Source organism: Phascolarctos cinereus, unplaced genomic scaffold, assembly GCF_003287225.1.
Source record: "Phascolarctos cinereus isolate Bilbo 61053 unplaced genomic scaffold, phaCin_HiC Scaffold_4;HRSCAF=312, whole genome shotgun sequence".
NCBI classification, from domain to species: Eukaryota; Metazoa; Chordata; class Mammalia; order Diprotodontia; family Phascolarctidae; genus Phascolarctos; species Phascolarctos cinereus.
The window spans coordinates 158,282,495-158,308,690 of record NW_027555847.1 but is presented as its reverse complement, the minus strand read 5'-3'; the positions used below and the strand labels follow the sequence as shown (position 1 = coordinate 158,308,690).

Below are 26,196 nucleotides of genomic sequence, written 5' to 3'. Positions count from 1 at the left end.
AATAAAAAACAGAAGGGCTGAAGTGCTGTGGTCCATAGGTTCGTGAAGTGTCAGACATGACTGAACAACAGCAAACAAAAATAAATGCTAGAAATTTTGTATCTAATGACTTTTTCTCATCCTTCATCCTTCTTAACTTCTCTGCAGCATTTGATGCTGTTGACCACCTTTTTCTTCAGGATACTCTCCTCTGAGTTTTTGTGACACTACTTCTTCCTGGTTCCCTTCCTACCTATCTTTTCAGTATCCTTTGTTTGATCACAATACATATCTTGCCTCTTAACTTTGGCTATTTCCTAACACTCTGTCCTGGGGCCTCTTTTCTTTCTTGATCACTTCATCAGCTTCCATGGGCTTAATTATCATTTCTATGCAGATGATTCACATATCTATATATTCAGTCCCAGTCTCCAAAGTGATTCAGTCCCATATCACCAACTTCTTATCGGACTTTTAAAAATGGATGTCCCGTAGCAATCTCAAATTCAACATATCCAAAAACAAAACTCACTATCTAATCCTTAAACTCAGATCTGAACATCTTATTCCCTCAATAAACTCCTGTGGTTCCCTATTGCCTCTTAGATAAAACATAAACACCTGTTTGGTTTTTACCACCCTTCACGATCTGGCTCTTCATGCATTACTCACCTTTCCACACTCCATGGTGCAGCTAAACTGTCCTGCCTTTGCACTGGATGTCCCCCATGGCTGGGATACTTTCCTTACTTCCTTCAGACTCAGTTCAAGCACTACTTTCCACATGAAACCTTTTCTCATTACTCTGAATGTTAGTGCCCTCCCTCACTAAACTACTTCATATTTGTTTTTATATTTATGTTACATATATATGTGTTGTCTTTCCTGATACAATGTAAGCTCCTTAAGAGTAAGGACTATTTCAGTTGTGTATATCCCAAATCTGTCAAGGTTACCACCATTCTTCCAATCACCCTGTTTCCCAACCAAGGTGTCATCATGGCTCCTCCTTCTCTCACCCAATATGTCTAATAAATTACCAAATCTTGTTTCTCATGTGCCTTCTTTCCTCCCACACTACTATTACCCTAGTTCAGGCCCTTATCACCCATCTCTTCCCTGTAGAATCATTCAATAAGCATTTATTAATCATTTACTATATTGCAACCACTGTGTCAGGGGATAGTAATACAAAGAGAAAATCAAACAGTCCTTGTTTTCAAGGAGCATTCTATTGTTCCATTCTATTCCTGCAGACTATTCAATAACATCCCTATTGGTCTCTCTGCCCCAAGTCTTTTCTCTAATTTCCTTCTACATAGCTGCTAAAGTGATTATAAACTCCATTGGCTCCCTATTACCTCTAGAATCAAACAAAATGTTTTGTTTGGCATTTAGAGCCCTTCACAATCTAGCTCTAACCTACCTTTCTAGATTTATTTTACATCATTCCCCTTCATGAACTCTACAATCCAAACTAGACTTCTTACTGTTTCTCAGACACACCACTCCATTTCCTCTCTTTCTGCCTTTGCACCCGCTGGAATGCACTCCTTCCTCAACTTCTACATGAGGCTTTTCCTGATCACTCCAATTGCTAGTGGCCTCCCTTGTCACACAGTATGTGCTTAATAAATGCTTACTGATTGATTCTGGGCCCATAGCTCCTTAGCCACCAGATGAGGGGATCTAATAAAATACCCAGGTAAGAGGGTGAAGGGTAGGGTGCTGGTAGTAGAAGTAAGAACATGTTTCATCCAATGTCCAATTCCAGAGATCCAAGAAAACAACTGGCAAGCAATCTCAAAGTCAAAAGTCAGAAATTCACAAAAGTAATATAACACCTACTTAGGCAGTCTTATCTTTTCCCTTTTTTGTGACCCCTCATTTGTTTGTTTTGGCAAAGATACTGGAGTGGCTTGCCATTTCCTTCTCCAGGTCATTTTACATATGAAGAAAATGAAGCACACAGAGTTAAATGACTTCCCCCAGGGTCCCACTGCTAGTGTCTGAAGCTGGATTTGAACTTGGGTCTTCCTGACTCCAGGGCCAGATGCTTTATCCACTTTGCCACCCAGTCAGCTTCTTCTTATGGTAGAACTGTTTCGACCATCCTCCTTAGACTTACTTCTGACTTTTTCTTTTCCCAGAATTACATTACTTTTTATATCCTTTATATACAATCTTATCATCATATTCTATTGTTTCTGGTGTGACCAGGAATTTCAGAACTCTATGGATTGACATTTTTTAAATTTAGTATTTTATTTTCCCCAATTATATGCAAAAACATTTTCAAACATTTGTTTTAAAAATTTTGAGTTCCAAGTTCTCTCCCTCCTCCTCACCCCACTCATTGGGAAGGCAAGCAATTTTATATAGGTTATACATGTGTAGTCATGCAAAGCATATTTTCCTATCAGTCATGCTGTAAAGGAAAACAGACCAAAAAAAAACCCCAAGAAAAAGAATGTTAAAAAAAAAAAAGGATGCTTTGACCTGTATACAGACTCCATCAGTTCTTTGTCTGGGGATGGATAACATTTTTCATCATAAATCCTTCAGAGTTGTCTTGGATCATTGCATTGTTGAGAATGCTAAGTCATTCATAGTTGATCATCTTACAATATATATATTTTTTAAGGCAGTTGGGGTTAAGTGACTTGCCCCGGGTCACACAACTAGTAAGTGGTCTGAGGTCAGATTTGAACTCAGGTCCTCCTAACTCCAGGGCCAGTGTTCTATGCACTTTGCCACCTAGCTACCCCATCATCTTACAATATTGCTGTTGCTGTGTACAATGTGCTCCTGGTTGTACTCATTGAACTTTGCATCAATTCATGTAAATCTTTTCGAGAGCATCCTGCTCATCATTTCTTTTAGCACAATATATTCCATCACAATCATATATCACATCTTGTTCAGCCATTCCTCAACTGATGGACATCCCCTTAATTTCCAATTCTTTGCCACCACAAAAAATGTTGCTATAGTTTTGTACATATAGGTCTTTTTTCCTTTTTTGTTTTTTATCTCTTTTGGGATAAAGACCTAGTAGTGGTATTGCTGGGTTAAAGGTTATGCATGATTTCATAGACCTTTGGACATAGTTCCAAATAGCTCTACATAATGGTTGAATCAGTTCACAACTCCACTAACAGTGCATTAGTGTCTCAATTTTCCCACATCACCTCCAACATTTGTCATTTTCCTTTTCTGTCCTATTAGCCAATCCAATAGGTGTGAGGTAGTACCTCAGAATTGTTTTAATTTGCATTTCTCCAATCAGTAATGATTTAGAGCATTTTTTCATATGGCTATAAATAGCCTTGATTACTTCATCTGAAAACTGACTGTTCATATCTTTTGATCATTTATCAGTCAGGGAATGACTCTTATTTCGATATGTTGACCCAATTCTCTGTATCAGACCTGCACAACTTGTAAACTTCTTTAGGCCACAGATAGGTCAGACTAGAGACAGACTGACGATGGTTGGTTGTTGAGGATCATGTGACAAACAGGAGAAAGCACAGTGGCGGGTTGCCTGAAATCCTTTGGCAGGCTGCAAGTGGCCTATGGGCCATATGTTGTGTAGGCCTGCTCTATATATTTGAGAAATAAAACCTTTATCAGAGAAACTTGCTTCAAAAATTTTTGCTGTCCATCCTATTCTCCCCACTTATTCTATTCTCTCTCTCTCCTTTTACCCTGTCCCTCCTCAGAAGTGTTTTGCTTCCGATTACTGACTCCCCAATCTCCCCTCCCTTCTATTAGCACCCCCCTTTTCTATTATTCCCTTCTCCTCCTATTTTCCTATAGGGTAAGATAGATTTCTATACCCAATTGAGTGTGTGTGTGTTATTGCCTCTTCAAGCCAATTCTCATGAGAGTAAGGTTCAAGTATTCTGTCACCTTCCCCATCTTTTAAAGCTCTTTTATGCTTCTTTTATATGAGATAATTTACCCCATTCTAATTCTTCCTTTCCCTTTCTCCCAGTGCATTCTTCTTTCTTACCTCTTATTTTTTAAACTATTGTCTCATCATATTCAATTCATTCCTGTGCCCTCTGTCTACATATATTCACTCTATCTGCCCTAATAATAAGAAAGTTCTTATGAGTTATAAGTATCATCTTCCCATGTAGGAATGTAAACAGTTTAACCTTATTAAGTCTCTTATGATTTCCCTTTCCATGCTTCTCTTGAGTCTTGTATTTGAAAGTAAACTTTTCTATTTAGCTCTTTTCACCTAGTCTTTTCATCAGTAATATTTGAAAGTTCTCTATTTCATTGAATATCCATTTTATTCCCCTAAATGATTGTTATACTCTGTTTTGCTGGGTAGGTGATTCTTGGTTGTAATCCTAGCTCCTTTGTTCTCCAGGATATCATATTACAAGTCCTCCAATCCTTCTGTGTAGAAGCTGTTAAATCTTGTGTTATCTTGACTGTGGCTCCATCACACCTGAATCATTTCTTTCTGGCTGCTTGCAATATTTTCTCCTTAACCTGGGAGCTCTGGAATTTGGCTATAATATTCCTGGGAGTTTTCATTTTGAGATCTCTTTCAGGAGGTGATTAGTAGATTCTTTCAATTTCTATTTTACCCTCTCGTTCCAGAATATCAGGGCAGTTTTCCTTGATAATTTCTTGAAAGATGTCTATGCTCTTTTTTTTAATCATGGCTTTCAGGTAGTCCAATAATCCCTAAACGATCTCTCCTAGATCTATTCTCTGGGTCAGTTGTTTTTCCAGTGGGATATTTCATACTGTCTTCTATTTTTTTTTCATTCTTTGGACTTTGTTTTGTTTCTTAATGTCTCATGGAGTCATTAGCTTCCACTTGCTCAATTCTAATTTTTAAGGAATTATTTTCTTCAGTGAGCTTTTGTGCCTTCTTTTCCATTTGGCCAATTCTGCTTTTTAAGGTGTTCTTCTCTTCAATGAATTTTTGTGCTTCTTTTTCCATTTGGCCAATTCTGCTTTTCAAAGCACTCTTCTCGTTGGATTTTTATACTTGTTTTACCATTTGGCCTATTCTGTGTGTGGGGTTTTTTTTAGGCAATTGAGGTTAAGTGACTTGCCCAGGGCCACAGAGCTCATAAGTGTCAAGTATTTGGTTTGAGGCCACATTTGAACTCGGGTAGTCCTGATGTCGAGGCTGGTGCTCTATTCACTGTGCCACCTAGCTGCCCTTCAGCCTATTCTGTTTTTAAGGTGTTATTTTCTTCAGTACTTTTTGTGCCTCCTTTACCAAGCTGTTGATGTGTTTTTCATGATTTTTCTTGCATTATTCTCATTTCTCTTCCCAATTTTTCCTCTACCTCTCTTACTTGATTTTTAAAATCCTTTTTGAGCTCTTCCTGAGCTCAAAAATTGGCCTGAGACCAATTCATATTTTTCTTTGAGGTTTTGGATGTAGGAGTCTTGATTTTGCTGGCTTCTTCTGAGTGTGTGTTTTGGTTTTCCTTGTCACCATAGTAACTTTGTATAGTCAGAATTTTTTTTTCTGTTGTTTGCTCATTTTCCCAGACTATTTCTTGACTTTTAACTCTTTGCTAAAGTGGGACTCTGCTTCCAGGGTGGAGAGTGCACTGTCCCAACCTTCAGAGGTTTTGTGCAGATGTTTTCAGAGATACTTCTAGGGACCTGTAAGATTTCAGTTTTTCCAAAATGATATGATCTAAGGAGAGGTGTGTTTACTCCTCTCCTGGCCTGTTCTTTGGTCTGTGAGTGACCTCAAGCTCTGGTGTGCTACTGCTCCTCTTTGCCCTGGGACTGCCACCCAGGACTGGGACTTGGATCCAAATATGGACAAACCTACAGAGTCCTCCTTCAGTGCTAGCAAAGAGGCCCTTGTAATCTCCTTCTAACCAATTGTTTGACTCCCTTATTGTGTGTGGGCTGACAGCTCTGGAAGCAGGGTGGGTGCTGCTGCTGATTCAGTCACTCCCAAGGCCTGCTCTTGGTTTGCTGAGGCCTGGTCTGCACTGGTGTGGCCTGAATTGAACTGCACTCCACTCTGACCCCAGTGTGACAGACCTTTCCTGCCAACCTTCTAAGTTGTCTTTGGCTGGAGAATTGTTTCAGCCCATCCTTTTGTGGATTCTACTGCTCCAGAATCTGTTTTAAGGCATTACTTAAAATTGTTCAGAGCGTTTTTGGGGAGAGCTCTGGTGAGTCCCTGACTCTTCTCTGCCATCTTGGCTTCACCCCCTGGATTGACATTTAAGGAACAGAAGAGGTAGAAGAGCCAAGAGTAATGATGGAGAAGAGGGAAATCCGAGAAATAGAAGTAGTATGAGTCTGTGTCATGGTATCCAAGAAAAGAGAGTGGTCAGCAATACTAAATGCTGCATAGAGATCAAGGACAATGTACACTGAAACAAATGTCACTGAATTTAAAAACAAAAAGGTCATGAATGACTTGAGGAGCAGCATTAGTAAAAAGAAGGCAACCAATATAGAGATGGGCCTTGAGTGTAGGCCAAGTGAAGACGAGTTGAAGAAACTGGGGATGTTAAGCCTGAAGGAGAGAAGTCTTAGGAGCAGCATGACTTCATCTATTTTAAGTACTATCCTCTAGCATAGAGATTAGACTTGTTCCTTTTTAGCCCCAGCAGGCAAAACTTGGAGTAACAGGTGGAAGGTGAAAAGAGGGAAATTTAGACTCTATGGCAAGAAAAACTGCCTAACAGAGCTATCCAAAAGTAGCATAGGCTGCCTTATGAAGATGTAAATTCTTCCTCACTGTAGCTCCTCAAGCAAAGCCTGGATGTTATGTTATGTTGTAGTGGTGACAACTTTGAAATAACCGTAGAAAGCAGTCTGGCAAAAAGTAGGTATAGGCCAGTATCTTACACCATTTATCAAGATAAAGTCAGAATGGATACATGACCTAGATATAAAAGGAGATAATATAAGTAAACTAGAAGAACAAAAAACATATTACCTATCAGACTTATAGATAGAAGAATTTATGAATTAACAAGAGAGGGAGAGAGAGAGCTTTGTGAGATATAAAGTGGATGTTTTTGATTACATTAGCTTAAAAAGCTTCTGTACAAACAAAACCAACATAGCCAAAATTAGAAGGAAAGCAGAAAATTGGGGAAAAAAATTTATAGACAGTTTCTTGGATAAGGGTCTCATATCTCAAACATCTAGAGAACTTTGTCAAATTTATAAGAATATGAGCCATCCCCAATTGATAAATGGTCAAAGGATATGAACAGGCAGTTTTTGGATGAAGAAATCAAAGCCATCTATATTATATGAAAAAATGCTCTAAATCATTATTGATTAGAGAAATGCAAATTAAAATAATTTTGAGATATCATCTCATACCTATCAGAACAAAAGAATATTATATACAATAACAGCAATATTGCTCAGAGAATAACTGTGAACTAAGTTATTTTTATTATTATAAATATTTTTATCAACTACAAAAGACCTATGAAGGAAGATGCTATCTTCTTTATATTATTATATTGCTTATCTTCATCAGAGAAAGAACTGATAAATAGAAGTATGCATAGTATGGTTTTATTTACATACATACATACTATTATATATACACATATACATACATACATACATGTCAAATGGTGACCTCTATTGTGAGGTGGGGAGGGAAGGAGACAGTTTGGAACTAAAAATGTAACAAAAAAATAAATTTTTAAAAATCTAATTCAATTGTATAATGCTAAAATCACAAGAAAAATGGCCAGTGAAGCTAAGGATGGACAGCAGCCTGATGTTTTGAAGAAAATAACTGAAGATAGATACACTGATCAACAAATTTTTAATGTATAAGAAAGTCTTATTTTGGAAAAGGACTCTTTTTATAACTTACATTTCTAAGAAGGAAAAAAAACTAAACCTAGATTTTGAGTGTCTAAGGATTGTCTAACACTTTTATTGGAACGTAATGCAGAAGAGGATTTTAAATTAAAATCCATACTTTTTATTGGTCTTCAAATCCTTGGGTTCTGAGAGGCTACAACCATCAAACACTTCTAGTTCTTTAGCAGTAAAATAAGAAATCATAGGTTACTAAAGCAGTTTTTGAAGATGGGTCTTCAAGCCATTTTAGTCTGAAATATATTGCAAGGACAACAATATTGCATTTATTGCATTATAATTTTAGATAATATCTGAGGTCATCCAACTACAGTTGGTTCAAGTATCAGAATGCAAATATGCAAATTAATGAAAATGTGACTAAAGCTATCTGCAACTACCAATATGTATTAAGATTTAGGAAAAGAAGACAGTTTGGTTTATGCTGCTAACATAATATAAATGACAATAATGACATTGTCATCATATTGTCAATGTAAGTTTTATTTTCAGATTACGTAGTAATTTAAGTTTTTCAACTTTGCTTCCTATAACTACTTTATTGTTTTGTGATAAACTTGAATCAGAAATACATTTTTCTTATCCTTTGCTCTTATACTGATAAATTAAAAACTAATTAAAACAGTTTCCATTGCATATTCCTAATGCGCTGGAATAAATGACCATATTTTACATGTACATATAACTTCAATTATTCAAACAGTGTGATCCCTCATAAAATTCATTATTCACATTAATTGGGACCTAGCTGTAAAATGAGCACAATAATACTTGTACTACTTACTTCAAAGGAGTTTTTTGAAGATAGCACGTTATAAACTTTAAAGTAATGTATAAATCTATTAACTTTTTCTTAAATTTACCTCTCATAGTTGCTATGAGGATCAAATGAGATAACATTTATAAAGTTCTTGGCATAGTGCCCAGCACATAATAGGTGCTGTATAAATACTTACTCCCTTTCCATCTTCCACTCCCTTACTATGCACCAGGCATTGTGCTAATAAGCATTTTACAAAGATTATCTCATCTGATCTTCACAGCAACTCTGAGAGGTAAGTTTAAGAAGATCTTAATGTTAACACCTTTACATAGCATTGTAAGGTTTGTAATGTGCTCCTTCCTTCCTCTTTGATATATACACAGGAAACATTAGTTACTCCTACACAAAGTCTGCCTACTTGTAAAGGAGGGAAGAGAAAATTCTTTGACTTACCCAGAACACAAGGATATTCATGAGATGATCTATGCTTGTCCGTTTAAAGATGTTCTTTCCACTGTTCTGCATTAATTTGGTGTCGTGACCTAGGTCAAACACAGGTATATTTTGGGGGATAACCAGTTTTATTCAGAATCAAGCAAAAGCAGTGGAAGAGAACAAGGCCCTAGAGAAAGGTCCTTGTCCCCAACACACACTATAGAAATTGTATTTGTACGTTTAGTACCTGCTACGTCTTTCTTTAGATAGTGGAAGGTAGAAGGGCTTAGTGTGCTAGGATTCCTGGGGTCTGAAGAGTTGGACATGACTGAACAACAACAAATGTCTATAGAAACTTCCATTTCCTTTCTTGAGCTCTCAAAGCGTGGTGTTTTCCACAGACAGGCACTTTTAGAAGAGCTGAACATTTTTTTGTAAGAAAATTTCCTGATAATGGGAACCACAAACTTTTGGGAAGTATCCTCTGCTACAAGGGCAGTTCAGTTCACAGGTTCTAAACCAGTGAGATAGCTTTCCCGAAATAAATGAAGAAATAGAGTGGGAGTATAACAGCAAAGTTGTTTGGGAGGGGAAGAATGGGGGAACTGACAGTAGTGAGCAAGAGCTTGCTGAGCATAGAGGTGATAGAGTTAAGACCTCTCTGGTGAGGAACAACTTAGTAGCAAACTCTTCATGGTTAACGGAAATACCTCTGAAAACCATCCACCAGGGATTCTAGCTGGAAGAGCCAACATGGGAAACTCAAAGTAAAAATCTAAAAAGAAGGCAATTTATTTGGCCTTTCACCATCTAACTGCTATTCCTCCTGGTCATCAATTATGTGAATTGTTGTCTTTTGTTTTTGAAGAGGACCACTGACATCATGGGTGATGTCTTGACTTTTGCATGAATTGGATTTGTGAGTCTATAAAGTCTTCAGCCTCACTCCCTCTTCCTGAGTCACTGAAATCCAGTGGCAGGACAAAAGTCAAGATGACTGGCGATGGCCCAGGATGCAGTGGATGACCTTTATGCCTGACCAAGCTCTAAGTGCTCCACAATGCCTGCTTCAGGCACTTTTAGGGCCGCTGGAACAAACTGTTCTCATCTGCCTATTCCACTGGGGAAAGTCTTCATGTGCTGAGGGTAGACATCCCTCTAACTCACCAAGAGGTTTGAGCCTGTTGGTTACCCTCAACTGGGCTTGGCCCATCTGCCCAGATGGTTTACTGGGACGTGGCCACTGTGCATGCTACAGCTTCTTGGAGTCACAGGAGAGTTGAGTGAATCAGGTAGACACCAAAGGTGGATAACCAGCCATGAAAAGGGCTCGGGCAAACCCTCACACCTATGGGTTTAACACCAAGAATACAAAACTTCCACCATGCAGTGCTGTTCTTTTCATTCAGGTGTTAGCCTGAAGATAGCACTGCAACAGAAACGTGGCTAAGGATCTGTAGGAGGCAATTTCCTAAAAGGGTCTTTAGAGATGTATGCCTCCCTTCACCTGCCTTGGAGGACAGATATAATTTAAATATCATGCTAGACAACAAGAGACAGAAACTCTATTATATTAATATGGTGGTAATATCTTTTCAGCCAAAAATCAGAACATACGGTCCGACATGGGATTTTTTTTTTTTTACAAAGCTTCATTAAAAGTACATTTTCCTTTCTTGACATTTGAGACTCCTAAGCTCCATAGAGCTTCTCACAACCCAGAAACCAGAGCCAAATGAGAGTGCGATGCAGAAACTGTGACTCAGTAACACCAGTGAGGCTGCTTCTGTCTTCTTCCAAGTTATTACTACTTGGTTAATGAGAATATTGGGGTAGAGAACATGTTTATTTCACATCTTTTTGGCTCTCAGATAGGGACCTTGGAGAAGGCCCTGCAGACCAAGATTCAATGAGGAAAGTGGTCCCAAATGTTTGACCTAGGTTGTAACTGTCTTACTGAGCCACTTTACCCTCCTTTTCAGCAGGTGGGGTCCTATTAGAAAAGGAAACAAGAGTATTGGACCACATGGGTCCCTAAACCTATGTTACTCTGAAGGGCATGAAGACTCTTCCTCTTAATAAATTCTCTTTTTTATCTCATGGAACTTTCAACGCCTGCTCCCACTGTGTGAAAGAAGTGACAAGTCCAAGTTGTCCCATTATCCAGCTGAAGTCAATGGTCAGCCCATTGACATGAAGCACTGAGGGGAAGAAAGGGGCTTCTTACCTTTCTCTACCACTACTTCATGGCCTGGGAAGATCCCTGCCTCTGCCTGGAAGAGGATGCTACTGACAGTATCATATATTGGATGTATTCTCTCCCCATATGACATACAGTTGGATGGATAACACTGCAAATGGATAATAATTAACTGGGCCCAAAATTGAAAAGGAAAGTGGGCTGAATTGCCTTTGGGAACTAAAGTTCTTTAAATGACCTCAAGTTTCTCTTGGGAAACAAATGCCCACTTTTTTTTTTAAGCCAATCTTCCAGTGATGTATGGCTGAAAGTCAAGAAATATGATAATTTCCAAAGAAGTGAAGTTAAAGATCACTCAATGGGCAACAGAAAAACACATGGAGCTTAGGAAGGCTGAAACATTATAAAAATAAAAAATTTCACAGAAGTAACATAAAGGTATGTTATCAGAGAGGTGTATAACTAGAAAAAAAAAGATAAGCAACATCAAGGGATAACTAATAGAGAACTCACATATTCTACTGGTATCCATGAAATATCAAGATTTTTAGAGACAAATCTTTAACATGTTGAGTGGACTCCTACAGCAGATTTAAGGGGAGATACGGACAATACATGAACAGGATGGGTAGGTATAAATGTACTATGATTTGCATGATTTGGATTATCCAAATCAGTGAGATCACAAATCTATCAAAGAACTGAGGTCAGTATCTTTATTCTCTTTCTTTCCCATTCCTTGTGAATACTGGTGACGTATGTATTATCCCCAGTCAGATACTCTTCGTGGGAATATTCTGTGTATGTACTCTCCACATGAATGTGCCACAAATGTGTGTTCTTCCCCCCACTTTATGACACTGTATATCCCCTCTCTATATATGCCTCTTCAGTATGTTTACTTTTCCTTACACATCTAGGAATAGTTGAAAAGATTAACGTGTGGGCTGTAAGCTCAACACAAAATGACTCTAATGTAGATAGCTAGAATGTGGGGGAGTTTTTTTTAAGACACTAGAAATTTCAGAACTCCCATATGGACACACATGAATGGCATAGCTAAAGTGCTCTGTTTTTGCCATTTGAAGAAAACAGTACTGACAAAGTTGGCCACATTTTAATGTTATCCTGTAGGTTACAGCTTCGGCAAAGATGTTTAGTGAAACCTACCAGCATAAATCACGAGGCCATAACACCAGTCTGTGTTCCGAATGGTGCAGCCTCTCAGCAATACCTTCTCATTGTTCAAGGCATGCTTTTCACCCTCATGAATCAATATCCCTGTGAATTCATCCACTCTGTTATTAGGAGGCTAACACCTGACTTCACCTGAAGAAAGATAAAAGATAAAAGAAAGATAAAACTCATGGAGCAAATCACATGTATGTCCTGGGATGTGGAGACTAAGCCCACAGGCAGCAGAGAAATAAGTATTTCTTTTCCTAAGTATGTACTGGGGTAGCTATGTGACATAGTAGATAAGAGTACCAGACCTGGAGTTAGGAAGACCTGAGTTCAAATTCAACCTCTGACACTGTGTGACCCTGGCCAAGTCACTTAACCCGGTTTGCCTTAGTTTTCTCATCGGTAAAATGAAATGGCAAACCACTCCAATATATTGGCCAAGAAAACTCCAAAAGGGGTGACAAAGAGTCAGACACTACTAAAAATGATTAAACAACAAAAAGTAAACATTTCCCACCCCTTTTCCAAGCTTTTCTCCTCATCATATTTCTGAGTATTCACAATTCTTTATCCCATTACAAAAGACAATGCTTTCTGGATATTGGAGGGAATGAATTTTGCATGTGGCATCGATCACATACACAGAGAAAGAAATGAATAACAAACAGTTCAAGGAACACAATTTTACCAATATATAAAAGACCTAAATTTGAAATGATGAAGTAGCCTGACAATTTCCAAAAGCAATCTAATTCTTAATGGACCTTTAAAGGTGGTTAGTTTTTCCAGGTTATCTCCCAGGTTACTGGTGACAGTCAAGGCTTGCTTCACTTTCAAGTTGGTCTCCCTGAAGTCAAAATTATACATACATATATTTTAATACATATATGTATATACATACATATACATATATACATACATAATTATATTTATAATTCACATACGACAAATTGTATATATATATATATATACAAGCTATTATCCACCTGTATATATATGTATACATATATATACACACACATATATATATATATACACACACATATATGTGTGTGTGAGGGAACGAAAAGAAGCACACATCCATGCACTCATACTCACCTATAGGGGTTTCAGAAAATATGCTATATTTAAAATGGAATTGGGTCATACTCCTCTGCCCTAAGAAGAACAAACCTTGGCTCTTTCCTGAGAGTAAGTATACTTAGATGGTTCCGAAGAGCTAAGCATTGATCCTCAAGTTGTAACTCCACTAATAAGTTTCTCTCTACATGTCCCTAGATTCAAACTGAGGTAGACAGACTAGGGATCCTGAAGAACTAGCACAGAGAACCTTGGAGATGAGGCTTAGAAAAAGACGGCAGGGTTCCTAAGCTCAGCAAATTCAAAGGCTGAAACTCTTACATATCTGTGACTTCACACAAATCCAAAGGGAACCTTGCTCAGTGATTAATCGGCATCTGAATAAAAGTAAAAACTACAGATGCTTTATAACACCGAATGGGCACAGAGAGGACTGGGGAAATAGTTTGGACAAGATTTTAAACGTTAAAGGACTGTAGATATAGACTCTCTAAATGATCTCAAAACTTTTACATCTAAGCTGTATGAAAACAATTCCAAACTTTCCAAAACATTTTGCACATCCTTCAAAAAAAGTCCTGCTGTGATACTACCTCTTGGTGTGGAGGTGGCTGTGCTTCTTCAAGACCATGTTAGGAGAGTACAAGATCCTACCTAAGGAGGAAGAGGCCGTAGAGGCCTTCAGTCCAACCCCTAACCTGAAGCATGAATATTCTGTACAATTCTCTTGGCCAGGCACCTGGAAATACAACCTGTTTATTCTTCAACATTACAATATTTTTTCCTAATGAAGAGCAACTTGTTGTCACATATCAAGCAAACACCTGTTTTGAGTTACTGATACCTGATATTGTTGGCTTTGTTAACCTAACCTAACCATGGGCTGGAATACTCACCCATCTAGTTCTGCAGTTTCTGTGTAGGTCAGACTACTGGGCTCACTACTGGAGAGTAACAGCACATCTGCCTGAAGTTAGAGAAGTTAAAGAAGATGAAGAATAATGCTAACAAGAATAATCCTTCACATGTAGAGATCTTTATAGTTTTACCCTTATATATTTGGTTTTTGTTTGATTCTCACAACAACCCTGTATGAAGTTAAGCAATTTACCAACATCATATAGCTAATAGTGTCAATGGGAGAAAAGATGATAGTGAGGTTTTCAGAAGGATGCCATGATAGAGATGTGACTGCAACTCAAGGACTTCATATATATTACTAGCTTCCTTAGACTGGGACCTTGCCCTGTCATATTCAACCCAAATCCTCTATAAAAGTCACCTCCTTGCCTCCCCTTGCCCTATAAAAAACTCAAACTTTGTCACTGATATTTGAAAGACTGTGTGAAATAGGAATGGACTTGAGAAGGGCAAATATCCCAAATGGACAGAGATGGAAATGGAAAGAAAATAGTTCACACTGTAGACCAGTGATCTTGATTTGGATTGCTGACAGAATTCTTGAATTCTGTATTATTCTTGTATTCTTGTATTATTAAAGTTATGGCTAGGGAACATACAGAAGAGGAAGCAATAATCACACAGACCTAGAATGGCTTCATCAAGAACTGGTCATACATTGTACACAGTAACAGCAACATTGTGTGTTGTGTGACCACCTTTGATAGACGTGGCTCTTTTCAGCAATGCAAGGATCTAAGATAATTCCAAAACACTCATGATGGAAAATGCTATCCACTATGGAGTCAGAATGCTAATTGAAGCACACTATTTTCTCTTTCTCTTTTTTTTCCCCTTTCTTGTGGTTTTTCCCTTTTGTTCTGATTCTTCTTTTACAACATGACTAATATGGAAATCTGTTTAATATGATTGTACACATATAGCCTACATCAGATTGCATGCCATCTTGGGAAGGGAGAAAAATTTAGAACTTGAAAATCTTGTAAAAATGAATGTTGAAAACTAAAAACAAATTAAAAAAATAAATTTAAAAAAACCCTCAAACTTGGGCTAAAGCTGTGGAACAAAATGGGGAGAAGCCAAGTATCCTCAGAGGTGTGTGCATTAATCCCTCTTTGCTACAAGGCAAGGCTACTATAATTAAGGGTGACAGAAGCAGCTATAGAGCCCACTGAAGCCAAAAGATATTAAGTTACAGGTAAATAAGGTACTCACTGTGACAGAATTGTTATTTTGTAGTTTTATTATATCCCCCACTTTGATGTTCATCCACTCTTCTTCCTTCACCCTGCAGGAAAATAACCCTTTAAATAGCTGCTGTCAGGCCTAGTTCTTGGGCCAGCTAGAGGCCAAGAAACTAATGATGCTTGAAGTAGGGCAGAGACTGTCTCAGAGTAGAGTATCAGCTGCAGGAATGGATTCAAAACTCTAATGGCTTTCTGATGAATAATGAGTCACAGTTATACTATAGTTTAGTTACTGTAGTACTTTCTTCACAATGTTAAAGGCTGTTAAGGGGTCCCCTGCACTTGCCTTTCTGAGTTGCAATATTTTCCAGAAACATTAGATCTGGAGCATGCAGGAGGCCTTGAATGTGTCAATGACAAAGCTCCCCACCCCAGCTGACATAATTTGTTGTTTGCACCCCAAGATGGATTCCCTGTGTGTCCTTTGGAGGCAAGATAGGTCCCAGCTAGTCTGTGCCAGACTGGGAAAATACTTGTGCAGCTGGAATCCTTTGCAGATAAGAAGATCCTCCTATCTTCATAGTCTAGGGATTCCCATACGGAAAAGAATTTTTCTCAGTTCCCTACAACACTTCCTCTTTCTGCTGTAGTTATTCAAATCATGTCCATACCTGAAGATCCATCTGGACTTCTATCTCCTCCATGAAGCTTTTTTTTTTAAAAAAAAAACTACTCCAATTATCATTAATCTCCCTCTCTTCTGACCTCTTATGCCACTTACAATATATAACACATTATTTAGTATTTATATATTGTTTCATGTACCTCCCTAACTAGACTCTAAGCTCCTCAAAGGCAGAGACCACTTCATCATTTGCCTTTCCCACAGCACATGCAAGATAGGCTGTGATTAACGTGTCGAGTGGGAAGACTGTTGACAGTTCTGATAAGTAATTGCTCTTGACAGCTGTAGATGTTCATACAACATCCTTTACATGCTATTGTAATGGAGACCAACTGAGAGACTGAGTCAAATTTATAAAAGAGCCATTCCCCAATTGATAAATGATCAAAATATGGGAACAGTTTTCAGATGAAGTAGCCAAAGCTATCTATAGCCATATGAAAAACTATTCTAACTCACTATTGATTGGAGAAATGAAAATTAAAACAATTCTGAGACAGTACCTCATACTCATTAGATTGGCTAATAGGACAGAAAAAGAAAATGACAAATGATGAAGGGGATGTGGGGAAAATTGGGCATTAATGCACTATTGGGGGAGTTGTGAAATGATTCAATCATTCTGTAGAGAAATTTGGAACGATGCCCAAAGTGCTAAAAACTCATACATACCCTTTGACCTAGCAATATCACTAGTAGGTCTGTATCCGAAAAGAGATAAAAAAGCAAAAAGGAAAAGGACTTATATATACAAAAATATTTATAGCAGCTCTTTTTTGTGGCAAGGAATTGGAAATTGAGGGGCTACTCATCAATTGGGGAATGGCTGAACAAGTTGTGGTACATGATTGATGGAATACTGCTGTTCATTAGGAAATGATGAGCGGGATGCTCTAAGAAAAGTGTGGAGAGACTTGCATGAGCTAATGCAAAGTGAAATGTATAGTGTACAAAGTGACAGCAATATTGTAAGATGATCAGCTATGAATGACTTAGCAACTCTCAGCAATATAATGATCTAAGACAGCTCTGAAGAACTTTTGATCTGTTTTCTTTCACAACATGATTATTATGGAAATGTTTTACATGACTACACATGTGTAACTCATGTTGAACTGCTTGCCTTCTCAATGGGGGGGAAGGGAGAGAATCTGGACTCAAAGTTTTAAAAAACTAATGTTAAAAATTTTTTTACATGTAATTGGGGAAAAATAAAATACTAAATAAAAATTAAAAAAAAAACTGGTTCATATTTTCCTATCCATCCTCCCATCTTTTCCCAAATAAATAGCCTTACATTGAGATCCCTTCCTCATTTTGTGCCTCAACTTCTCTATTAGCCGCAAGGTTAATGAAACCCTCTTTTCCAAGGGGAGTGTAAGGAGGACTTCTATATACTTCACTGACTAAAAAGCACTTTGCAAATATAAGTAGTTATTGATCAGATCACCATACAGATTCCCATTGACAAAGATAACCGAGGCCCTGGGAGTAGAAAGTAGTGCTCATTTCTAAACTGAATGCAGCCTCATTACTTAAATATGGACATAATACACCCATACTGCTGGATATGAAAGGAAAGGGGTACTCCAGCAGCTGTTAGACTGTTATAGTACAATGTGCCTCTTTTGAGAAGCACCAGTTGGCTCTCTCTTTTCAGCCATTCTTTCCTGGCAACATGGAAGGCAGTCATTGGACTCAAGGGAATGAAATCTGAATCTGTCTTATGTCAATTCTTCCCCAATTTTTGTATTTGCCAGCCATATGGAAATTATGTTTGCTATGGCTCCTATCAATACAATTATAGGGGAAGAAATGCAATCCCCTTATTACTTTATTCCAACTTCCACTTGAGACTTGAAAGTTTGGATTATATAAGAAGCTGTCAAAATGTCAGTACAATATGACATTTAAAATTTTTTGTTTCTAGGGAGAGTGGTCCTCTGATTCTGGTACTCCTTTTCTTTGCTACAGACTGTCCCACTTGCTCTGGTGAGAGGTTAATTTAAACTAGGGCTTGTTTCTACCTGTTCCAGAGAAGGAAAGTCTGGAGTAACAACTGAGTTGGCTTTGCACAGTATTCCCCTGCCCCCCAGCTCTCTCTCCTGATGTACTTACAAGACTGGCTAAAAGGAAAGAAAAGAACAGAAAAAAAAATGATTAAACTATGCTCTGGGAGTAGACTGAGCCTTTGGGTTAGGTTAGTGGGGATGTACTCTCTTGTTCAACGACTCTGCATGTTTATAATACAAGTTACTGATAGGGGAGGATATAGATACCAGTTTCATTTTACTTTCTACTTACTGAGAATTCCCAAAAGGGATGTGTGGCAGCTACAGTCAGCTTACAAACTGAGTAGGGAGGCCCTCAAGACTGACTAGTATAGGGGCAGCTAGGTGGTGCAGTGGATAGAGCACCGGCCGTGGATTCAGGAGGACCTGAGGTCAAATTCAGCCTCAGACACAGAACACTTACTAGCTGTGTGACCCTGGGCAAGTCACTTAACCCCTCATTGCCCAACCAAAAAAAAAAAAACAGACAGACTAGTGTAATACAAGAGACTTCATGGGAATACTGGACCAATTTCACAAGAAAGCTCCTAAGCTTGGTTTTTCAAGGCCCTTGACATTCTGGCCATGGAAAGATGTACTAAATTCATGCCTGCTTTTCTTGCAGTTGTTCTTACTGTTTTCCTCAATTGGAACGCCCCTCCCCACAACTCTTCTTTTTGCTGTATTTATCCAAATCCTGTCCATACCTGAAGATCCATTTGGACTTCTACCTCTCCACGAAGCTTTTTTTTTTAAATTACTCTAATTATCATCAATCTCCCTTTCTTCTGAACTTTTATGCCACTTATAATATACCCCACATGATTTAGTACTTATATATTAATTGTTGTTTCATGTACCTCCCAAACTAGACCCTAAGCTCCTCAAAGGCTCAGAGACCACTTCATCATTTGTCTTCCCCATAGCACATGTAAGATAGGCTGTGCATATAGTAGTTATGATTAATGTGTTGAGTGGGGAGGTTGTACAGACGGTCCTGACGAACAATTGCTCTTGACAGCTGTGGATGTTCATACAACATCCTTTATGTGCTATTGTAATGGGGACTAAATTGTGGCTAATAGTTCTTTCCTCACCTTCTATATTTCAAAGTTATCTAGTCCTCTCCTTGGCAACTGTAGTTACTATCTCACAGATCCCATCTGTTACTGTTTGGTTCTTCTGATGCATTTGCTCAGATGTCCTACTATCTCTAAGTGCTGCTCATCAGGTTAATTTTTCTGGATGGGAGTCTTCAGGACACCACAACTATGCAGCATCATTACATGTTGCATTTCAGAATGTGATCCATACATCTGTCTCCCTCGTTCTGATATGGTTACTGCCCATCACCTCCCTACAAGAGGCATTTGAAGTGCCTGATGTAATTTACTTCTGTGCATAACAGTACTACCACAATTGACATGTTGTTGTTGTTCATTCTTCATTCTTAAAGAGGACCAAATGTTGGAAGACTGAACTCCATTAGGGGGCCCCTGTCCTTTCCTTCAAGTCTTATCAGGGAGTCTTAGAGGTGATAAAGCCTGTTGAAGAAGTCAGATAAGTTGTTTGCAGCAAGATTAGATCCCATTACGTAATTATGCAATGATATGGGAATTTTAGAGCTCTGTGGATCTTCAATTTGGTCTCAAGTTCACTGTATTAGAGATCAGTGACTCAGTCTACCAACTACTTCAAAGATGCATCTTGATCCATTTTACATATAAAACCCTATCCCCACGGGAGTCTGGTGGTCCCCTGACAATACATACATACATACATACATATACATATATATATATATATATATATATATATATATATATAATATATATATATATATATATATATACACAGAGAGAGAGAGAGAGAGAGAGAGAGAGAGAAAGAGAGACAGAAACAGAAAAGCGTGTGTGTGTGTGTATGTGTACGTTATCCCTACCACATTGTGACTTTTCCCAATGCAGTTTCGCTATATCATGCGTTGGCCTAAGAAAGTAAATGGGAATTTTGGGGGGAGTTTTGCAGAAGCTGCAGATGACACATGGCCAGCAGATGACAGAGAGCCTATGACCAAATACTTAACCCAAATTTTCCAATAAGGTACTATAAACACCCCATAAAATAAAAAGAAAAAATTCAGACTTCTTCTCTAGTACAAAGAGAGGGCCAAAAAATTTTACACATATTTTCCAGATCACAGGGGTGCTGTGCCACTAACCCCTGCAATATGGAAGGGATAATTGTATATACACATATTTATGTATGTATGTATGTATGTATGTATGTATGTATGTACGTGTATATACATACATTCTCAAAAATGTTGAGATACTATCAATGGTCGTTCACCTGAAATGTAACTCTTCCAAATCTCCATCTGCGTGTGTGTGTGGCGGGGGTGGGGGGGGGGAGCCTGGCTCCTTGAGACAGGCTGACCCATAACCTCCACAGAATGCTGAAGCTGGAAGTGATTTTAGAGATCAGTATCTGGCCTTGTTCACCTCATCTTAGAAACACCAAATCTCAGAGAAGTGTAGTGACTTGCTCATGGTTATAAAGATAGTACCTCACAGATCCAGGACTAGACTCCAGGGCAAATGACTCCTGGGCTAGGAGTCTTTGCACTATGTCATGCTGCCCTCTTCAGCATAACCCTCAGACTGCTCTCACTATTATGCATCTGAAAATCAGTCACTAGATTCTGGTGTAATTTCTTCCTGAGTGCTATACAGACTCCTTGCCTGGAATATGAGGTTCCTGAATAGCTGCCTTGGGAGTTTTAGGTGTCCTCTATACTTGTTGAACTGAAAAGAATTTCCAGAAGGAATTCTAAGACCAACTTCCAGGGTCAGTGTTATTACTTCCATTTTGGCAGTATCAAAGACATGGAATAATTTGGGACCTACTTCCTAAGGCTCTTTTCCTCCAAGGAAATTAGTATAAGAAATCAAATGGCCTGACCACCAGGAAAAAACCCAAAGATTTCTCTAAGTGTCTAGAAATCCATATTGGATAAGTGGCTGGGAATGGAATTCAAACCCTGACGATACTTAGAATGCTGTAACAACATGACACAGGACTAGCTAATTAACACCAATCCCTTCTAAAGACTGCTGAGATACCACCAAAGGTATCCACCTGAAATGTACCTTCTCTAAATCTCAACCTGTTAAAATTATACTTCTCTTTCATAGCTCAACTCAAATGCCACATTTTCCACGAAGCATTCCTGCACCCCTTTCCATCTCAATCAGAAGCAAACTGTTTTCTCTGGCATCCCATAGTGCACTATATTTCTTGATCTCAAAGTATTTAATCAGGGTACTACAAAAATCTTAGTGCTGTTTTAAGCAATTAAAGCTTAAAATGGCGCTAAGACTTTCGGAATATTCTGTATTTGCTCTACATTATAGTTATTTATGTATATGTTTTATTTCCCCTTTTACACTATAAACTCTATGATGGCAGCAGTCATGTTGTAACCATCTGTCTATCCCTGTAGCTTTAAGTATAATGCTCTGTATATGTATGTGGAATATTACTGTTGAATGAATGGATGTTAAAAGCCTGCTAGGTATTGCTACTGGAGTGAATTATGCTAAGGATCATAGTTTTAGAGTTAGAAGGGACCTCGGAGTCCAATTCTTTCATTTAACATGTGAGAAAAATGAAGAACAGAGAAGTTAATTGATTTGCTGAGGATTACACAGCCAGCAACTGAGGCAGGAATTGAACTCACATCTTGAGGACTCCAAGTCCAATACTTTATCCAATATTCTACCTACCTGATTGTATCTGTTATTTCGCTAATGACAACCCCACTAAATATGACAAACATAGTCATCTTATCCAAGATTATCACTTTTCTAAGAAATACTGTTCCACTCTTCCTGCCCCTCAAGCCCCCAATCACAAGCACTTACATGCCATTGACTAGCACTAGGACAGGTCGATTGTTGACTTTCCTGTCATTCTTGTGCCGATACTATAAACGTAAAAGAAAAATGTTCAAAAAAGAATAGTAAAGTTTTGATTTAAAAAAAATGAGAGGGGAAACTATCCAGAAACATTTGCATGGGATGGAAAAATGTTCTGGACACTTGCCCAAACTTAAAAAAAAATATACATTCTCATACTGCCACTGTCAAACTTGCTATGTTTCTAAACTTGTTTGAGAAAACACTTACCTCAGGAAGGCTGATCAGTGAGAAGAACTGAGCAGTGAAAGGGTAAAGCAATGATAGCACCCTCTCCTCATGTGGTAGGCTGAGTATGATGATGACATGGCTCTGCTCTTTACTATGAGGGTCCCGTGGGGTATTCCTGTTATCCCCAACCCCTATACACCAATGGAAAGCATAAACATAACTCTTAGGCCTGGAATGAACTATGTAAGTAAGATATTTCAGATGGCCAGGGATGGGTCAAATACTAGAAATATCTACAGGAGGAGAACAAGAGTCTTCATTGTGACTCAGCCCCCTCCATCAATGATATTGAGACAGATATATCAAACCCAGTTTTAATGAGACTTACTGAGACTCTTACTGAGTCTCTACTTAATCCTGGAGCCTAATCACAAAACAATCTATATACCTCTTCCTTAAAAACTCTCTGAAAATTCCTAGATATGGTGCTTCTGGTCAGGAGGATGGCCAAAAGGGAGGTAGAAAGGAAGGACAAGAGATCAGGAAGACATAGAATTTCAGAGCTAGAAGGGCATAAGAGCTCATTTATTCCAACCCCTTTATTTTCCATAAGAAGAAACAAAAACTGGAGAGGTTGTGACTTATTTAAGGTTATATAGTTAGTTACTGGAAGACTAGTGACATCTTTCAGCTTTCAGACTAGTCTTTTTTCCACTAGGTCTCACAGGGAGGAAGGGAGAGAGAGGATAGGTCTTAAAAGGTGAGAGGAGGAAGGGAGGAAGAAGATCTAAAAGGAAGAAAACTGGAAGAAGTTGAAATAGGGGAGCACAGAAGATAGGGAGAGAGCGAATGGAGATGTAAAGGCCTGGTGAAAAAATGAAGACAAGAGTTAGAGAGAATAACAAGGAACAGACAAAATACAGAGAAAAATGTCAAAGGCAGGAAAAGGGAGGCACAAAGGGGTCAGATGTTGAAGGGTGGTGGTTGGGAATTCATCCATGCATTTCACTATTCACTTTAGATCTTCAACACTGTCACAGGTTGCTTCTCTAGTTCAACACTGCCTTAGATGGTAATAGTAGGTAAAGTCTAAATTTGACACTTTTGAGCACATATACTTAGTGAGTAGAGCCTAAAATCACATCAGATGGTGGTTTGCTCTGTGATCCAAGAAGCACATGTGTGACAGAGTCCCAGGGATGCTGTTGCCTCTAATATATTTACACAGGAAAAATATTCTGGGTTCCAAACCCTATGGAAAGAAATCCTAAGTATCTACAATCACTTGCATACAGGGATAAAGAAGGTTACAACCTCTAGACCACTGGTGGTACAGGAGCTCCCCTGGATCTCTGCTGTCCCAATCTCCTGAGCTATTAATTCATTACTATGACAATACAACCACTATGCCTTCCATATAACTAAGTAAGCCTGCATAAGGCCTAGCTCTGACGTTGTCTTAAATAACTCTGTTCCTAATGAATAATATGAAGCTGCTTCACCCATACCCTGGCTCTCAATGTGTCTCCAACTGTAGCTACACTAAATTCTCGGGGCATTATCTTTTCACAGTGTTCCTGTTGAGGCAACCGGTTGTCTTTCACGCACAGACATCTCCTTTACTCTCTACCTGTTTCATTGCTACGAAGGTTATAACTTTGGCTACTTTTTCCACTCCTTGGAGGCTACTTCTCTTTCTGTTGTGCCTGCAGTCTTCTTCCTCCTGCCACTTTGGTGACCTTTCTCTCTTGTCTTCAGATTGCTGCCTGTTGCCACTTCTTCTCAGTCATTATTACATACTAGTATTGGGGAGGAATAACACTGCCTTGTCCCTCTCTACCTAGAGCTAGGCTGTAAACAGTCAAATACACAGTCTTAAGAGACTGTGAGCTGACTTTCTGATATAGTGGGGTTGAATTGGCTTATAAGGACCATCCCATGGAGTATGCATACAATTAACATTCCTAGTTCTGGGCTTGGAATCTGGGGGCCTGCTATCAGTCATGTGTGACTCAGGGCTAAAGGACAATTTGAGGGGCATAAAGAGTCCTCTTATTGTCTGTGGAGCTGGAAGAGATGATGACTCAATGGATGTACAAAGGAGATTGCTTGGCCCCTTTGCCTCTGTCTTTGCCTCTGGCTGTAAATCAAGTCAGGACAATTTCAAGCTGCCTACCAAGGGGGACTGGGGAGAAGGGTAAGGTGCCATTATTCTCCTACCCTGGCCTCCAGCTGGCTGAGAACATGATAAATGACATGTCACAGCTGGAAAACTGCCATCCAAAAGCATATTTCATGCCTGGGCAAGCAAGAGCCTGGATATGGCTGCCTCTTTTATGTTTATTCTCTCCTGATATTAAGTGAAATGGCAGCATGAGATACACATATGTAGTAGGCTTGTAGACAACCTTGTGAGTTTGAAAGGTATGGATGCCCATGGGTCCTATTAAGTTGTATCTGGCTGGTAGTAGGAGAAACTTCTGCACCAGAGAGGCCGGCCACCAACAAGAATATTAGCCTGAGCTTGCACATTTTAGCAGCAGACATGTAGTATATGTTTTCTGGACAATGCAGAGCCAAGGTAAAATGTAAAATACTTAATTAGCAGTTCTGCAAATTGCTTCATGTTTCGTAAGGCATAAATATCAGCCTCCCAGCATACTGTAATGGTGGTTATAAGTTACTGAATTCTGTTAGGTTAATACATACTTGTGAGTCTTTTAGGATTAGTATTTCTTGTGTGTGTAGGAATACATTACCTGTCTCACACCTGAATCATACTGTACACTAAGTATCTTTTTCAATACCCTATAACCTAAGCTACAAGTAAAATCATCCCTGAGGTGCTAGAGTGGACGATTTTAAATGAGCTGATGAGGGTGACAAAAGAGGGCCCCCTCTCAATAGAGGCCAGGCTCCCCAGGACTGCACCCAATCCAAACTACATGCCCAGGTACAGTACAGGGAGTAGCACAGTACCCCAGCTCCTGTGGGTCTCAAGAGCCTAGGAATGGAAGTTTTCCCTAGAGGAGGAAGTAGCTGAATCTTAAGCTAGTTTTTCTCCCCTATAACAGACTGAGAAATTCCAAAAAGTATTTCTTGCCCCATCTGACATGGCAAGCTCAACAGAAAGCAAAAGGCCCAATAAATCACCTCACCATGTCATCAATGGCATCCTTCACTCCTGTCATTGAGAGAACTAATGCCAGAGGGACCACCATTGTATACCAAGCCAAAGATGATATCTGTGGAATGAGCTGCAAGAGAAAAGGGAGGGCACATAGTATTAGAAAGCAAGAGAGAGTAGGACACATTCTGGGACACTTTTTAAGATAATGGATCAAATCATACTCTTCTAGGAGCTATGGAGATTCTAGGCTTGTCAACACAGAGTCCCTTAATTATGTACAAATACAACTGCAAGGAATAAAGAAGAGAAGGTATCATAGATGGCCACTAAAACGGTTGCATGGGCTCAGCTGCTCCTGTTTTGGCAGCTAAGTGTTAGTTCCTTTCATGGAAGACCTCTTATTGATAAAAAAACAATGAGGAGGGAGGTGGAGCACAGAAAAAAAAACCTCAATTGTCTAGGCCCAGTTTGAGGTATACTGCTGGGCTGATAAGGATTAGGGGGGAAAGCTGAGGAAATTTGTCACTGGTTTGCAGAGGACTCTAACCTTTATTTTTTGT

The 26,196-nt window shown here is 38.9% G+C and overlaps 1 protein-coding gene across 1 annotated transcript in view; it reads right to left on the bottom strand.

The window, feature by feature from the left end:
* LOC110201454 (phospholipid-transporting ATPase FetA-like) overlaps window positions 1-26,196 on the bottom strand; it is a 157,327-nt gene that overhangs the window by 58,403 nt on the left and 72,728 nt on the right. The window contains 7 exon segments of the mRNA XM_078152709.1: window positions 9,065-9,153; window positions 12,417-12,575; window positions 13,196-13,278; window positions 14,408-14,478; window positions 15,648-15,720; window positions 22,282-22,343; window positions 25,665-25,763. Of these exon segments, the coding sequence (XP_078008835.1) occupies window positions 9,065-9,153; window positions 12,417-12,575; window positions 13,196-13,278; window positions 14,408-14,478; window positions 15,648-15,720; window positions 22,282-22,343; window positions 25,665-25,763 (636 nt within the window).